The sequence below is a fragment of the Paramormyrops kingsleyae genome, chromosome 19, assembly GCF_048594095.1.
Source record: "Paramormyrops kingsleyae isolate MSU_618 chromosome 19, PKINGS_0.4, whole genome shotgun sequence".
NCBI lineage: Eukaryota > Metazoa > Chordata > Actinopteri > Osteoglossiformes > Mormyridae > Paramormyrops > Paramormyrops kingsleyae.
The window spans coordinates 6,442,749-6,460,481 of NC_132815.1; the positions used below are offsets into that span (position 1 = coordinate 6,442,749).

General features: G+C 44.9%; 2 protein-coding genes across 13 annotated transcripts in view; one reads left to right on the forward strand and one right to left on the reverse strand.

Annotated features, from left to right (window-relative positions):
* Window positions 1-17,733, forward strand: part of cep85l (centrosomal protein 85, like) — a 51,099-nt gene that overhangs the window by 22,823 nt on the left and 10,543 nt on the right. For 6 of the 8 annotated variants that reach the window (XM_023797109.2, XM_023797103.2, XM_023797108.2 and 3 more), the window contains exons 3-4: window positions 501-536; window positions 1,201-1,907. In XM_023797109.2, coding sequence (XP_023652877.2) covers window positions 501-536; window positions 1,201-1,907 — 743 coding nt within the window. The remainder of the gene's footprint in view (window positions 1-500; window positions 537-1,200; window positions 1,908-17,733) is intronic. The other 2 variants (XM_023797110.2, XM_023797112.2) reach the window with 1 other exon arrangement.
* Window positions 7,188-14,528, reverse strand: pln1 (phospholamban 1). Of its 5 annotated transcripts, XR_002836348.2 has the most exons (3): window positions 14,022-14,222; window positions 8,323-8,769; window positions 7,188-7,600 (listed from the first exon to the last, which is right to left on the reverse strand). XR_002836348.2 is itself a non-coding variant. In XM_023797113.2 (2 exons), the coding sequence occupies exon 2, from the start codon at window positions 10,094-10,096 to the stop codon at window positions 9,938-9,940; it is 159 nt and encodes a 52-aa protein (XP_023652881.1). In that variant the 5' UTR covers window positions 10,097-10,280; window positions 14,022-14,235; the 3' UTR covers window positions 9,475-9,937. The 5 variants fall into 5 exon arrangements, 1 of the variants encoding a protein (XP_023652881.1); XR_002836349.2 differs by having other exon boundaries at window positions 7,188-8,749; window positions 14,022-14,528; XR_002836346.2 differs by having other exon boundaries at window positions 7,188-8,769; window positions 14,022-14,528.

Genomic DNA, 17,733 nt, shown 5'->3' on the forward strand with positions numbered 1-17,733 from the left:
AGATTGCTTGTCTGGAGAACCAACAAGGTTAGTTCCTAGTGTGCACAGAAAACCGATTTGCATGTTTTATGCAGTTTCCATGCTAATTGGTTTCCTTTAGATGGGTCAGTTTATATAAAACCAGAGAAGGTAGTCTGACAGCCCCCACACAAAATCCTTGCCTTTTTAGCATGAGACTAACAAGGCCTCAGTCCGGTAGCATGTTGCCCTCTTGTGGTGAGTGTTGGGAAATGACTCTTGTTACTGTCAACGGTTTAATTATAGTCGGTCAGATTAGATGTATCCTTGGTGAGGACAAAACCTGATAGCAAAAAATGATTTTTTAAAATTCAAAGTGTTATTTATAATCCATATTTCTCTTGAGGTAAGCACTCTCCATAGTATTGTCAGCTAGTTTCCGTATTTATGGATTATTTAATATTTTTGGATCCACTAGGGATGTGCATCTTTCACTCAAACAATGCTACAACTGTGAATTCATGTCTTGTACTTGCTTACAGTGGTGGTGCCACACATTTCTTCAAGTGGAATACATAGTGAGTACCTGGATGCTGCTGAGTATCAGTACTGCTGAGGGAGCTCCATGTGTGATGCTGCAATTTCTCGCTTGACCTGTATTTGTACCACTCTGCAGTATCTGCCCAATGAAATTAAGTAATGTCAAGTGGCAGGGTAGCTGGGGGATTAACATTGCTGCTTGGACTGGTGTGTGGAATGTGCTTGAGTGCCTTGTAACAGACGCACCAGCTTTTCCGCATTCAAGCTCTGTTCTTCTTGGGTGTTCGTTTCTTTCGGGAGCTGCATGCACAGTGGTGCCTCTCGTTTTGGTTGACTTCAGTTTTTAGCTTACTTTGAGGCAGCTGATGGGGTGTGTTAAATATTAAAATGGTTTCTAAATCCTAAGAAATTTGATAGCAGAAGAGATGAGCTAAAACACTGGGATCTGGTATTCAGAGGCACAGTCTACATGGGGACTGCTGTGCTGCTGGTTGCTAAGCATCAGGATTGTACCAGGCTCAGCCCTAAACAGCAAGTTTCTAGAAGCCTCTTTTAACTCCAGCTGGGGCTTTCTGTAGTGTAAGAGAGCTAAATAGCTTGATGCTTGGCAGTCTGGCTGGGTTAGTTGAATTTGGTTTTTGGAGAAATTGTTGCTTATTTATATCCTCTGTTGACTTTCTTTGTCCTTCTTCTCTGGTCCAGATCACTCCAGCTCCAGTGGGACTTTGTCCTTCCAGCCCCTGCGGCCCCAAGCTAGCATCCCCACAGCTCATGTCATGCCATCCCCCTCCAGCTCCAAGCTCAACAGCCTTTCCACTGGTGGGCGCTGGAGCTCCTCGCAACCTACAACACCCCTCAATGGCCCGCTGGACATGAAGGACCCGCGTCCTGTGCGCCGCTGGTCATCGTTGACCCGCCTGGCAGGACCAGACAAGGGCAACATGCACAGTAGAGCCAGCAGCAGGGCAGATGTGCACGGCTCATTGGACCGAGGCCTCCAGTATGGCTCTCGGCTGGGCAGCCTCCAGCATGGCCTAGAACACTTGCGCCTGGACGTCACTTCGGGCCTCAGTGCGCTGCCACTGGGCTCAGAGTCCCGGTACAGATATGACTTAAGTGGTACGACAGATTCCTCTGCCTCCCTGGCCATCAAGCCCAGTACACTGGACCTGACCTTCAGTGCCTTGCCAGAGAGCAGGCCTCCCATGGCAGGGCTCCAGGCCCCCGGGCAGAGAGGTACAGTGGGAGGGTCGCCCATACAGTCCTCCGTGCGCACCCAGATGTGGCTAAGTGAGCAGATGCACACCAATCCCGTGGACTACCGACCTGTTTCGGACCCCTGCGGGGGTGGCCCCTGGCTTCAGGAACAGCAGAGGGACCGGCTTAGGCAAGATGCAGAGCTTACACAGGTAGGTCCTGTGCTGGTTAAGGGCACTGCCTTACGTTGGATACTTTTGGATTGTGACTGTTGCTAAGGGTGATGTTCTTCTTAAAGATTATTACTAAGTACATAAGTACAGTGGGACTCTCGTATCCACGGTTTGTTATCCACAGCAGTGTTTCCCCTAAATTTACAGCTTTGGAGGAGGGGGGGCAGACGGACACCAACAGGTTCATGGTGTTCATGTGTTTCTTTTAATGAAAGCAGTCAATATAACAACTGAACTAAACATCAGAACATTTCTTTTTATGACAATTATCCACAAACTATGCAGCTTTTGGCACTGCAGTGTATCTTTCTGGGCTTCTGGAAGAACATTTCTAGAGCCTCTTGATATGGGAAGTGAGAAACATCTTGCCCATTTATTGTGATCCGCAGGCAGGCTGCAAGATGGTCTCCTTGCAGCCTATTGTGGATGTTTGTCTTGACCTGCAAATACATTAACTGTTAGGCTTTAAAAGTGTTAGCTGATAGCTTAAAATTGTGATAATTTAAAGCAGAAAATCCCATTGTGAAACGTATTTATTATTTTTAAAATAATAAATAATTTTTATTATTTTCCGACGCACGCTCTCTGTCCACTGGGGGAGTGTGCTCACCTGTGTGTGCATGCATGTGTTTTTCCACACGCATTGGGGCAGAACTTCGCCATGTGCGATACAGAGAGCACAGGAGAATTGTAAACGCACGACCGTTTAGAGACAAAAACGACAAGCTGTTATGTAAATAAGATAAATAACATGAGGCTATTTAGTTTGCTTAATAAAAGGACAATGTATAGACCTGTTCTATAGGAAAGGTAACCTTAAATGACTTCTGTTGTGATCTGGCACTATATAGAAAATTAAATTAACTTGACTTTCAAGGGGGGGGGGAGGTGCCGTTGGGGGGGCGGGGCGCCCCCTAATATAATGGTAGGGGAAACACTGCACAGTTTACAATGGTCTGAAAAAAGGGAAATTCCAGAAATAGATGGTTCCTAAGTTTCAAACCACTCGCCAAAGGAGCACAGGCTGTAACATGATGAAATCCTTCAGCCCAGTCGTGCTCGGTACATCTCCCTTCATTCCCGCATCCACGCTTCCCCAGAACTTTCATCCAGTCTGTCTCTAGCGTTCTCAGCGATCGCATTTGTTGCCACGCTATTTGTATAAATATGTATAAAAAGCATGATTTTCATTGTTTAGTCAACCCTTGATACATATTTTTTCATGCTCTGTCTCATAAGAATTAGGCTAAAACGTCAGAAATCCTTTTATTTGATAGTGTGCAGGGTGCCACTTTAATGTGCGCTCTACCGGCTCAAATCACATTTCACCATAAGCTCTACCGGTTAAGCCCAGATAATAACAATAACTTAAGTGACATCTCCTGTGGCTTTATTCTCATTGTCTCCCTTATTTGTTTGAAAGTTAAAGACTAATGTGATTGAAAATATAACACAATAAAACACATGTCATTGGAACAATTTTTATGCTCCACCAAGTGATAGAGCACAAAAGCCGGTAAAGCGCATCCTGAAAGACTACAGGATACAATACCGTGCAATAATGTACAATATACTTTATTATTGTATTTAGTTTCGGTAATTTCTTACTGTGCGTAATTTAATTAGTTTACCATATGTACATACATAAAAAGCACGCAATATATAGGGCACATGATTCAGTGTTTTCCATGGCTTCAGACAACCGCAATAGGTCTTGCAACATTTCACTCATGGATATGGGTGGTCTTCAATATATAAAAGCAATATAGGTAACTAGTAGGGCTGGACGATTTGGGGAAAATATCTAATCGCGATTTTTCTGACAGACATTGCAATTACGATTTCATACGATATATTTTTTTTATATGCCAATCTTCAGTTCAATATTCCATAGTCCATAAATTTAAAACATATGACGCAGCATTACCACGTGAGATACCGTCAAAATATGAACTGGTCTATATTCTAATGCAAGGATGAGAATTTAAAGATGTGGTGTGTTAAGTTAAATAAAGTAATAATCAATACAATTGCAGCAAAAACAATAGCGAACTTGCAAACAGCTCGGTCCCCTAATAACACTAGAACCACATTTCCCACGCCAATGAACAAGCAAGGACTCCTTCGGTGTATGCAGCCCTTTTGTTTGCGCTAATTTGTTATTAGTGTTAACAGCAGCAAATCCTAACATTCTCAACCAAAAAGCTGCAATGTTCATAACAGAGTGGCTGTTCTGAAATCGTAAAGCTGGAAAAATTTTGAACGTAGTATGCATTTTATAAAATGTCGAATAAATAGACGTAGTTTATTGGTGATTTCATGTTGGTCAAAGTTTCCGCTTTTTAACAACTGTATATGGTTATTCTCTATACAAATCAATTCAGGGGAAACAAAAAATGTATCTGTTCAGGGTTGCAAACTCTCATGGGTTTGGGTAACACGCTTTCAGACTCTCACGCAAGAAATCTTATGGCAAATCTAAATTATTCCATCATGAACTTAGAATTAGCTGCATTAAAAATGTTAGGGCAGTTTGCAAACCCTACAGAATATTTACATGGTAATAAAACTCTTACATCCACGTAAATGTATGGGCAGACTCGTCTCAAACACAAACTCACTCCAGGCAGCTGAGCAAAGTTGGCCTTTTGAAATGAAATGCAGTTTTCGATTGAAGCGGCATATCATTCCTTTGCCTTGTTGCTCTGACAAATATAAAGCGAATGAGAAAACATTACATGCGTCACTTTTTAATGTCTTTTCTAAATAAGACCATGCCTATACCCAACTGTAATTGCGATTAAAGCGATCTGTTCTTTTAGTATTTATGTTAAAGCGAGGCTTTTATTTTATTACTGTTGTGGGATTAATATTAATTTCACAAGATTAATCTACGGAAATCAATACTTAAATCAATGACCACAAAAACAAATGACATAAACACGACTGTATTATGGGTTCTATGGCTTTTCTGGGGGTCACAGACTCCGCTGCTGTGGGGATTACTGACTGTCTCATTGTTTTGATGGGTTATGCTAATGCGATTTCCCATTAACAAAAACAAAAGGTGTGATACGTTGAAGTATGTCGCTGCTGGTGTTTAAAAGTTGCCAGTTTTATTGATGATAGGACCTTTCTGAAACAATCTCGGACGATGAAATAGGAAGGCAATTCACTTACAACTCAGTAGCGGAATCAGTATTTTTTCTGCACCGCGAATGCAGCATTTTCTTTGGGTTTCACGTGTTTGCTGTTTGTGGGCATATACTCCGTCGTCTCGGGCCACTTCTGATTGGTGAGCATAACTATCACATAGGGAGCACTGCTCAAAAAAATTAAAGGAACGCATTGAAAACACATCAGATCTCAATGGGGGAAAAATCATGCTGTATATCTATACTGATATGGACTGGGTAATGTGTTAGGAACGAAAGGATGCCACATCGTTTGATGGAAATGAAAATGATAAACCTACAGAGGGCTGAATTCAAAGACACCCCAAAAATCAAAGTGAAAAAAATTATCCGGTAGGCTGGTCCATTTTGCCGAAATTTCATTGCAGTAACTCAAAATCGTACGCAGTAGTTTGTATGGCCCCCACGTGCTTGTAGGCATGCCTGATAATGTCGGGGTATGCTCCTAATGAGACGACAGATGGTGTGCTGGGGGATCTCCTCCCAGATCTGAGCCAGGGCATCACTGAGCTCCTGGACAGTCTGAGGTGCAACCTGGTGTCGTCGGATGGACTGAAACATAATGTCCCAGAGGTGTTCCATTGGATTTAGGTCAGGCGAGCATGGGGGCCAGTCAACGGTATCCATTCCTTCATCCTCCAGGAACTGCCTGCATACTCTCGCCACATGAGGCCGGGCATTGTCGTGCACCAGGAGGAACCCAGGACCCACTGCACCAGCGTAGGGTCTGACAATGGGTCCAAGGATTTCATCCTGATACCTGATGGCAGTCAAGGTGTCGTTGTCTAGCCTGTGGAGGTCTGTGTGTCCCTCCATGGATATGCCACCCCAGACCATCACTGACCCACCACCAAAATTGTCTTGCTGAACAATGTCACAGGCAGCATAATGTTCTTCTCCAGACCCTTTCACTTCTGTCACATGTGCTCAGGGTAAACCTGCTCTCATCTGTGAAAAGCACAGGGCGCCAGTGGTGGACCTGCCAATTCTGGTATTCTATGGCAAATGCCCATCGAGCTCCACGGTCCTGGGCAGTGGAGGTCGGGCCCTCAAGCCACCCTCATGAAGTCTGTTTCTGATTGTTTGCTCAGAGACATGCACACCAGTGGCCTGCTGGAGGTCATTCTGTAGAGCTCTGGCAGTGCTCTTCCTGTTCCTCCTTGCACAAAGGAGCAGATACTGGTCCTACTTATGGGTTAAGGACCTTCTACGGCCCTGTCCATCTCTCCTAGAGTCTCCTGGAATGTCCTCCATGGCCTTGAGACTGGGCTGGGAGACACAGTAAACCTTCTGACAATGGCACATATTGATGCACCATCCTGGAGGAGTTGGACTACCTGTGCAACCTCTGTAGGGTCCAGGTGTCACCTCATGCTACCAGTAGTGACACTGACTGTAGTCAAATGCAAAATTAGTGAAAAACTGTCAGAAAAGATGAGGAGGGAAAAATGTCAGTGGCCTCCACCTGTTAAACCATTCCTGTTTTGGGGGTCGTCTCATTGTTGCCCCTCTAGTGCACCTGTTGTTAACTTCTTTAACACCAAAGCAGCTGAAACCGATTAACAACCCCCATTGCTACTTAACGGACTAGATCAATATCCTAGAAGTTAAATTGACTCGATGCTATACTCCGATTAAAAAGTGTTCCTTTAATTTTTTTGAGCAGTGTATATAATGTATGTCCTAAATCTCAGCGATTTCGATTTGAAATCGATAAATCGTTCAGCCCTAGTAACTAGTGGTCATTCCTTCAGTTAGCAAATCCCTTGTGATTTAAATTCAACTTCTGAAACAATGTGCTTGTGTATGCATGAGTTTCCTTATAAACTTGGGCTTTCTGTCAAAAAAACATGTGGTTTTGTTGTCTACAGTGCCTGAAGTGTGTGCTTCCTGTGTGTGTGTGTGTGTGTGTGTGTGTGTGTGTGTGTGTGTGTGTGTGAACTCTGTAATGGGTCTCCCTGTGCAGTTATAGAAAATGGAGAGAGAAACTACTGTGAATTTTTTTTGTAGATTGTACCACCTCTAAGCCACTGCTTCTAGTACAAATATGACAGCAGATACTAAATGTAGGGACTAGCATTTTATTACTTCAAATGTTTCACAAGATGTAACAGATCAATGATGGAGTGCGAGGAAACAAGAAATAGCTTGTGCCTTTTATGTATTGTGTGTTAAAAGCAGCTGGGGGAGTCAGTGGCTGGGCACACATTTACCGCTGTGTAAGAGGCACTCCTGATTTATCGATGGGTTTTGTTGGGACATCTTCCTTGTACCTGTACTACCACTACCAGACCCATGGATGTGGGCCTGCTGAGCAGCGTGTACCAGACTCAGACAAGAAGCTTTGTGGGGAGACAAATCCGGCAGGCGATGGTCCAGCTGTCAGAGGGGTGCTTCAGCCTGGTGAAATGGGGAGTGAGCAGCGGAGGTCACACCATCCTGCTTCTCCCTCTTTGGCTACAGTGGCAGGATATGCAGCTGTTCATGGTGGAGGATACAGGGTCTAGTCACACATTTAAGATGGTCTGAGTTGGATTTTTTCTCATAAGCTTTTTCACAGAATGGTATACAAACTACCTCTGAATCAGCAACATCTCACAGCATGTGCACATGGACCACTGGTATGAGAACGTTGCGTAACCGAAACAAATCACCCTTTAATTACGCAAGGCTTGTAAGAAATTAAAGGGATGTTGCTAAAACATGCAGAAAGTTTATCGTTTGGTAAATATTGTCACATGGCTTTTAACTTTAAAAGTAAAACAGAAGTCAGTATTTAAACCTTTTTTTTTTAAAAAAAAAGCAACTTTGTGTTTTGACTTTTATATACGGAAACATCTTAGTCGTCACCCGTTCTGCATGTCCTGTTGATTAGTCCTGAATATTTGGTGGCTTATCTTTTTAAAAATATTTCAAAAAACAGCTTGGTGTGATACTATCCAGTCATATTAGGTATTACCCCTATGTTGACAACTGATTTTTAATTTTTTTTAAAGAAACAAATGTGATGTGATTTACTGCCACTAGAGGGAGACAAATCCAAGGATTTCATGTCACCTGGGAGTCTGGAATTTATACTTTTTAATAAAATCATTAGCTTGTATGGCTTACATTTTTAAATACTACCGATAGTGAGCATGATTACTTTAGTGTTATCATTTGGTGGTGCTATTTAGAAAAAAAAGATCCAAAAAAGGGACCTTTTGCTGAATCTGAGAGAGACAGTGGAGATAATGAACAGGCCATGGCAGCAATTGTCTCTAGCTCCTCCTGGTGGAAGAGGTCCAGCATCACACTCTGATTTTCAGGTCCCTCTCCCAGTGAATTCCACCATGGCGGCAGCTTGGCAGGAGTGTGGAGTCATGGTTACATGAGCTTCACCAGGATGAGCATGAGAATCAGCACCACCACAATAAGCAGGAAATTGAGGATCAGGTTGAGGCCGCGGTTGTTGACCAGATCCATGGATGTGGGCCTGCTGAGCAGCATGTACCAGACTTGGACAGGAAGCTTTGTGGGGCTGTCAGGGATCCGGTCGAGGGTCCAGCTGTCAGAGGGGTGCTTCAGCCTGGTGAAATGGGGAGTGAGCAGCGGAGGTCACACCATCCTGCTTCTTCCTCTTTTCAGCTACAGTGGCAGATATACAGCTGTTCATAGCGAAGGATACAGTGTTACAGTCAAACCCTCACGATGGACTTTGTCCATTATACACAGTGGCAATATATCTTACCTCACTAGTATGTGTCACTGTACTGCTGGCTTAGCCAGTGTGCATCTGTGTGTCATGCTGTTACCACGCTCAAGGGCAGAATGTGCTGGAATTCAAATTCATAGGGGTGTCATAACTTGCTGTGGGTGTTTTCTGAACATGACAGGGCTGGTTCATAACACTAAGTGGCTGAAAATCTTTGTATATTGGTTAATTTTAAAGAAAATGACTAATACTTTTATTATTGTTCTCTCTGTGCAGTGTGACATTAACTGATTCTTTTTTAATGTACAAGTTTGTAACACTGGAATGAGGACAACTTACTAGTCTGAGTATTGCATACCATGCATAAGCAAAATTCAGTGCCGCTTTTTTATATACTGGCAAATGTGTATTGTTTTTCTTTATAGCTGATTCTGAGTCACTGTAATAAGTATTATGAAAGCTAACAATCTAAATCTCGCAGCTTTAAATATATAACGTGAAAGAGTGTACAGTCAAAACAGGCCTGCACAAGGTGATCTTAGTGCTGACGCCATGGTTACTGTTCAGTAGTAGCTTGGCTTGTTTTACTCAAGGCCAAGGGAAGGTCAGGGCTTAACATCACAGCATGGTTCATTTAGACACTGTGGATTCCTGTTGCTTTCATTACATACCCCATTTATTTCAACACAGTTGAGTGGGAACAGGGACAATGCGACAGCAGAACTAGAAAGGAGCTCCCAGATGAAAGCCGTCATGACATATCATGGTGGGACTTGGGGTAGGGGTAGAGCAGGGGTGAAGAGCAGCACGACCCCGGTGGCCTCTTGTTCAACCATTGTAGCCCCACTTTCACACATCATCCTTTGGTGGCTGGAAAGCCCAGATGGACCATCCTCTCCCTCTTAGCAAACCGCAGAAGTGACAACAAAAAAGTCCTAGTGGTTGCTTAACAGGGGTGCAGACGGACCATGCAAGGTTTTAAATTCTAATACAAACTTGGCCCAAACACATTTTCTGAAAAAATGGTAGTTCCCTTATTTATCTAGCTACGACTTGACTCCATCTCCCCCCCCCACACAGTCAGTCGTCCTATTGGGTAGCTGGTGCAGAGCCACACCCCCTCACATCAGCAGAAGAATGACGTAGATGAGCAGCAGACAGATGAGGATGAGGCAGAAGTTGACAAAGAGGTCCTGCAGGTTCTGCTTAGCCTGGGGGGGCACCTCCATAGTAGATGCCCTCCGGATGGCGGAGCGAGTCATGTGCTGCACCTTCTCCATGCTTAGGACAGTGAGGCGGGTAGGGGGTGGTTGTGGGGATTAAGATGCAAGAGCGTACACTAAGCTGGAGGTTAGTTTAGAGAGGGATGCAGAGGGTAGAAGCAGAAGGGTGTGGTTGTGAAGGTGGTGCCGGATATGGCCGTGGAGGTCCGATGAGCCCGAGGGTGAGGGGGACTTCGAGGAGCTGAGGAAGGGAGCAGCAAAGAAGGGGAATGAGTGAACAAATTAGGGAGAAAAAACAGAACGTGGGGTATTCTTTTAAACACGAGAGAATCCAAACACTCTGAACCAGCTGCTATATTTGTTCAGCTCCAGATACTCTTCCTGTAAAAATATTGACCGGCTTTCTATTGTCATGGAAAGATTTTTCCACTACCATGTACACACATGTTGGATGTTTCAAAAGGTTTTTTTTATTGTCACCAAGTCCAGTCTTCATTGGGTTTTCTGGATGCTTTTCCTTCAACCCTAGTGCTAGTAATTCATCAACCATTGTAGCCCCTTAACCTTGAATCTTGAACCCTACCCCTGCCCCTGAACTACAAGTTCTTGAGGGCTTTGTCAAAATAGATAGAATTACTTTATGAGCATGGGGTCTCCACTCTCACAATTCACTTCCTGGTGTTTTCAGTTGGGTTCATACTGTTCTAGAAATAGTAGGATTGCAGACGGAGGGATTTGGCTGTGAATGACACCCAGAAGGTTGTTCTTATGATCTGTTGTGTGTTTAACAAAATTGGCAGTAGTGGAGGCTGGTTTTTTCCCCTACAATCAGTGAGCTCTTGTTTTGGCCGTGCTTTTGTGTGTTTGATTTTCACAGGTAGGCACTGTGCTGGTGCAGGTGGTTTGTAATGTTCTTCCCAATTCATCCATATTAGATCCATATAAGAGCAGCTATCAGCAGAGTAGCCAGTGGGATTAGCACAACAGCTAAATGTGTCATTGTCCCCAGCGGCACAGGTTGCAGAACATGGGACAATTAATACGACCTGTTAGATGCCGCTCTGTCTGTCCTCCACGGCTATGTCACACAAGTTTGGCACCACAGATCTTGGTGGTTGGTCTGATATCACTTGGTGTAATATAAATCACTCTTAATTGCATCAGCAGAGCAGCATGAACAGAGATGGTTGTCTGCTTTTCAGGGTTAGGGCTCAGTGCAGAGTTTCATCCACATCCTCACGCTGCCCTCTCTGCTACAGTGCAGCCTTCTGAGACCCTTGTGTGTGTTGTCATGCTTGAGGGCCTGACACCCTGGGCCTCCTGCTTTGATGACTCCTTTGAGGAATTCAACACTAAAGCGCCACAGAGGCGCCAACAGCCGCTATCTGCCTCACCACAGCTATGCGCTGCTGGTTATTCTTAGTGATGACCTTCCTGCACTGAGAGGGGGAGTTGGCCCGTCCTTCCCTGCCCCCCATGTCCCCAACTGCCAACAGTGTGTGCAGAGGCGTGGTGGAGACTTGGAGATTGTCAGGACCAGTCATTGCACTGGAGGAATTTCTTTGGAGGCTGCTGGTCCACTAAGTCCCACTTCCTACAACCTGGCCCCACCTCTCTGCCAGTGAAGCTTGTATTTTGGGTAGTGAGTGCGAAGTGAAGCTTCTAAGCAGGCGCTGACAATCCTGGCTCTTCCTTTCTGCATGTGAGTGCAGTTCATGGATAGAGAGGCTGCAGGACATACTAACATCTCTGCTTATTTCCCATTGCTGGCTATATCTAGCACCTTGTCCCTGGATTAGCTTAATGGCATGATAATGAAGCTGTCACTGTGAACCGAGTCTTGTGCTACCTGATTCACTTATGCTTGATTCTTTTTGTGCAGAGTATTTATGCAGCTTTTTCCTCTTTCATAGTCAGTGCTGAACAGACTAAGCATTGCTGCTGTGATTTAATGATGGGTTACCCAAGCTGCAGTTTTTGCTGCACCTCCCCAACCCAGTCATCTTGCTAAAGGGTACTCCCAGTTCTGGCTCAGTCTGCATAAACTTGCACTCTTGCCAAGGATCTGCTTCCTTTATTGTACATAACAGATGATGTTCCGGGTGTCCCCAGACCCTAGTGAAATTTATTTACCTATGCAAACATTGAGAGGCAGTTTGTTTTGTTTTGAGCCACTTCAGAAATCTTCTGTAGAGGAGCATAGTCCCATTCTGGGTGAGTCATTCCTTAATCTGACACCGCAGCTGCCGCTGGTGCCCATGTCACCAGGGTCACATGACCCTGAGATAATAGCGTTATGATGCCTAGTCCGAGCGCCGTGTGTCAACACTAGACATTGCCAGCATTCCAGCAGTCAAGGATTTATGAGAGTGCTCTAATTTTCCTGTCTGAGACTGATGACACTACTAACAACCCCTGTGGGCCCAAATTAAGGTAGTTTGTTCTGCAATCTGAACACCTAATCACAGCAGAGTTGGCATTTAAATCTGTAAGCTAAAGATTGTGTGGGAGCTAGCTGGACGGTTTTGGAGGTTCATTTAGTCAATTGGACTGAGATTAGCCAGGCCTTGTAAAACTGACCGATGCAGACAGAGAAGGAATTGAATCAAACCTAAGAAGGAAATCTTGCAGTTGGTCTATGAGTTCCCCAGCGACTTCGGTGACTTTTCCTGTCTGCTTGTTGTCTTGGGGAAGGTCCTGCTGGAATAGGTCATCTTTGGAGAGGCTTCTAGCTGGCATTGGCCACCCAGACTGGCAAAGAACTTTCCATGATGACATGGGAGTGCTTAGTGGGAGCAGTAAAGTATCACACTAGGTCTGAAGGGGGGCCCAGGTAAAACCGAGACTGGCACTGGTTCTCATGCTAGGCCCACAAGACAGCCACCCTTACATGATGATTATAAATACTTCTATCCACTGTTCACAGTCCATATTTCAGTCTTAGGTGTGTCATATAGATTGGAAAATGACCGGCAGTTCTAGAACCAATCTTTTCTCATGCTTGTAGGTTACGGGCTGTAGCACTGAATGCTGTTTGTGATGCCTTCAGTCTGTGATAGACTGTTTGTTTCCAGGCGGGACACAACTGTGCCATTATTGAGCGTGCTAAAAATCTCCTGTTGTCCACAAACACCTGTTTGTGTGAACAGTGCTCATTTTGCCTAAATGCAAATTTCACTAAGAGTCATGCATGTGCAGGGGTTGCCAACAGGGGCCCCCACAGGTCCATCATATATCCCATCAACCCTCTGGGTTCCACCTGTCTTGCTGCTCCTTCTTGATATTGCATTTAATAGCCAACAGAGTGGGATCTGTGGGATAACAGCTAGGTACGTTCAGAGAGAGACTGCCTGGTTATAAGCCCAAAGTCTGTGGCAACATCTAGGGTCTTTTGTTTAATATCCTCTCCTTTTGTTTATCTTGCACACTAAGTTTATTTTCACCCAACTTATCTTGTCTGAAGAGGGTGAACTGCATGCTTCTGTTATTAAGTGGAAGTATTTATTATAGCTCAAAGATGGCGGCACATTAAGTACGATGTCCTTGTATGGAGTTTTCTAACTCTCATGCATTTTTGAAGCCAGAATTTCCCACTGTAATGCTGCAGATCTGCTCAAGTGCATTTCATGGCTTGTTGGAAGGCAGATACGAAAACTTTAATTTATCCCTTGTTGATAGCACAATTTTATTTTTATTTTTTTGTTTGGCATGGACTAGTTAAACAAACAAGTTTTCCTGTTTTAAACTATAATAAATTAAGCTTCTCAAAAATATTTTAAAGATCTGAACTTTGGTAAAGCTAAAGTATGTTTCTCATCTTGTTGGCTCCACACTAACATGAAATGGTAGATCTCAGGGTGCTTCCTGAGGAGTTCCTGAATTCACCCTTGGGGTTTCTCCCAATCGTGTATTTTCCACCAGCACCTGGGGAACCCCTCTTTGCTGAGCAGCACTGGATGAGCGGGTGTGGTGTCAGGCTTACCTGGCACGGTGGTGCGGCGTGCCGATGCTCTGCTGCGCAGGTTCCCAGTTAACGCTGTGAATGTGGAGGAGGGATGGGGGCGGCTTCTGTCCAGCAGGCTGAGCAGGGTCTCTGGAAGCTTCTGTGAGCTCGTCCCTCAGTTTAAGGGAGGCAGAGCTGGGTGCTGGGGGCGGGGAGAGGGACCGGGAGGAAAGTGGTTAGTGCGCAGCAGCCCAGTGGGGAGGGACGTGCCTGTGACCCTTGACCAGGCCCTCCTCTCCAGGGGAGTGTCCAGCCCCTTCCCCATTACCTATCACATTCCTATGTGATCGTAGCCTCTTGTTTGGTGTGCATTTGTTATGATGACAGGTCCTTAGTGTGGGCTTCCACGCTTGGCCATAAGAAGCGCCGGTCATCAGGACAATGCAGGCTAATAAACAAGCATGGCACTGCGAGGCTGGGGTCTCTGAGTCCCTGCCTGAGCATTTGGGGAGTCGTAAGGATGGTGGACTGCCCTCTTGTGTGAAGATAAACCCATTTTGCGATTTCTTCTGAAAGCACTTTATGAAGCCGGCTTATCAGCCAGCCAAGCAAGCGGCCTGAGCTGTTTCTGCACTCTGTTTACAGTAAATAGTTCTGTGTTTGTTTGCTGTCCACAAGCCACAGTTAAAGGGAGAAAATTTGCATTTTTTTCCATGCCTGGAAGGGAAGAATATACAGTACATAGGAGGTAGTGTTAAGCTGTTCATATGTATTTTTACAACAGATTGTCTTTCACATAATAGACCCATGCTTTGAATTGTAAGTTTGCAGTGAGTTATCAGATGAGAAAAATTTGGTAGTGTCTCTGTATGTATATGTTGGGGTTATAAGCAGTGGCTGCAAGCCACAGATGAGTATTTAATGAAAGGTCTGCCTTGTCCCCAGTGTGGGAAGTCATGACCCTCTGTGGGGTCTGTGGGAAGCAGCTCCTGCTTCCTTATAAGGAGCCTGACGGACGGCGCGCTAAACTGAAAGCAATGCCGAACGGGATTTTACAATGCTGGGGTGAACCATAAAAATGCAGTTTGTTTTGGCTGGGTGGGGGGTGGTGGGGGGGCACTGTACTGTGTTATTCCTCTTCATCATGTTTGCACTTGTGGTCTGATTTAATCTTTTCATGATTTCATGATGGACAGCTAAACAGAATTACATACTTTCAATATTGAAGCATGACCTCGAAGGATCCATTTAACATGTGAATTGTACCTTTTACCTTTAGGAGGATGTTAATTCACTGGCACATAAAAATCAGAGAATTAGAAAATACCTTGAAAGACCTTGCTTAAGGGTTTGTATGCAGAATGGCTCATAGCAGTGCTGTGGGGATTGGAGGTACTGGAGGTGAGAGCTGTACTGGAGGTGAGGGCTGTCCGATATGATGATATGTATTGTGTGACTTCTAGCATTTCGTATTATGCTTGTTAGTTTTCATTTTGTTGCAGTATTTTAAGTCATTTGGGAGTTGCATTCTTCTACATGGCACAGATGCAGGCTGGAAATTTGCGTGAAGGCAAAGTCACTGCGCGATCTGTGGCACATATCCGGTCTACAGCCACACGCGCACTAGGTTATGCGAATGCGTGCGCTCCACAACATTTTATGGCGCTGTCTGATCTTTATCACTCTGCCTGATCTTTACTGCACACAATCCAACAGCTAATGACTTTCTATTTACCTTTTCATATTTTATACATGAATATTTTGTTTCATGCTTAATTGAAAATTTGCCAGTTCTAACTAAAAGGAGAAAAATGATGAAATATAAGTACCTTTTATTTGTTGAGTATATAATTCAAAATGCGCTAAGAAATAGGGCTTTCCATGTGGTCATTTTATATAAACTATTCATTGAAATAACAGAAAATGTGCTGTAAGTGGGTTATGACATAACACAGCCCTAGTTGGGGTCCCTCTGCCTTCCTGGGAAGCTACCCCGTGATAGGAGCATGATGCTTTGGGGGGGGGGGGGGGGGGGGGTTAGTACTGAAATTCAGACATTTTTAGTTGGAGTGTTTGTAGCCTTCAGTAAATTAACCTTTTTGTGTTTCTGAGCTTTTTTGATGATCACTATCCAAAGGGTGGGTGTGTTAAGAGGATGTTAAAAACCTTGCATTTTATGTCGATGAAAAGGGTGTCTGACATACCCTGGCTGTGTCCGTCAGGCTGATTCCTTGGGGAGATTTTTTTGGGGGTGGGGTGGTTTGAAAGCTGGGTGCCTTGAGGGGCCGTGGGAGAAGGTGACAGGAGCGATAGAATTCTGGGAACCGACGGCTGATTATCTGAGCTATGTGACAGACCGCGGGTGGCGCTTGGTCCCAGTGCTGCAGGCTGCTTTGCTGGGCGAGATCCTCACCGTGGAGGAAGCTACCAAATGCACAGCAACATCCGATTCAAAATGGGGTAAAAGACCAGGTCTTTTCCTCCTTCAGTGCATCTCCCCAGGAGAAGACAGTCCTCTGTTCCACATGCACAGATTGGGAGTTGTACGTGTGACGTTTGCTTTGTAGTTAAGTGCTAGAAGAGAGATTTTGATTCATTATTCATTTGTGACATGATGAGGGAAATGGCAGCTCCATAAAGTTACATTATAAGAAATGTACCAGCCTTTTGTGGCTGATAATGGTGGTGCAGTAATGTGTCGTCTGCCGTTGGCCACCTTTGGCATGTTACTCACCATGCCGCTTCATTGACGTGCCTCAAACTGCTCAAAGTACTAACTAAACAAGCCCACCTGCCTTCCTGTAAATTGATCCCAGATCACAGAGGCAGTGTCAGTAAGATGCCATTTCAGAGGATTACAGACATTCTGCAGTAAACAATGCGTTGAGCTATTTATGCTGTGGTATGTATAACACTTACTAAACAGCATGACTGACTTTCCTGTGTGTATGTCTCTGGACATGATGCTGTAATGTCTACCAAGGGGTTGTCATTATAGATATTAAATGCTCCTCGTAGGGCAGCGGGCGGATCTGTGTTCTCATCACATTAGGTGATGAATTCTTATGTTGCCAAGCTGGATAAAAACAAGAAAGTAATGAGGTCATACCTATGGTGAGAGAAGCTGTGAGAAGCAGTGCAGCATGTAGTGTTACGGCTAGACACAGCAGAAGCACCTATAAATAACTGAGCACATGCACAGCTACTCATTTATAGAGTACAAGAAGCACTCTCGGGTATTGGCTCTTGGTGGTACCATGAGCTTTGGATCGGACTGAGGGGCACCTGTGCTCTGTTACATCTCTCTGTTACTCTCGGTGACACCCTCCTTTGTTTTTATGAGTGACTGTATACCACCTGACCCACCCCACGGTGTAGTCTCCCTTTTTAATGCCCACAGGAATGAACCCTCTTTGTTCCTGTAAATCCCCTGCACTTTAAATAAAACCCGCTGCTGCTCTCGTGGCTGTGGTCGTGGGTGGTCTCGCCTTGGGCCTGTGGGGCAGCACCCAGCCTGTCACCCACATTCCGACACCAAGCCCTCGCATACAGGCAGAAACCCCGAAGGGGATCGGCTTTCCTCAATATCACAGCTTTTTGCCCTGAGCCGAATCAAATCCACAGGACCGCTGCGTCATAACTCTCCGTGCCAGCAGCGGGACCGTCTGATGCCATTCTCCTAAAGCTCCCAGGCCTTCTCTGACACCAGACACAATGGTCAGGGCTTGAACGCGGCATGTCCCTGGAACTG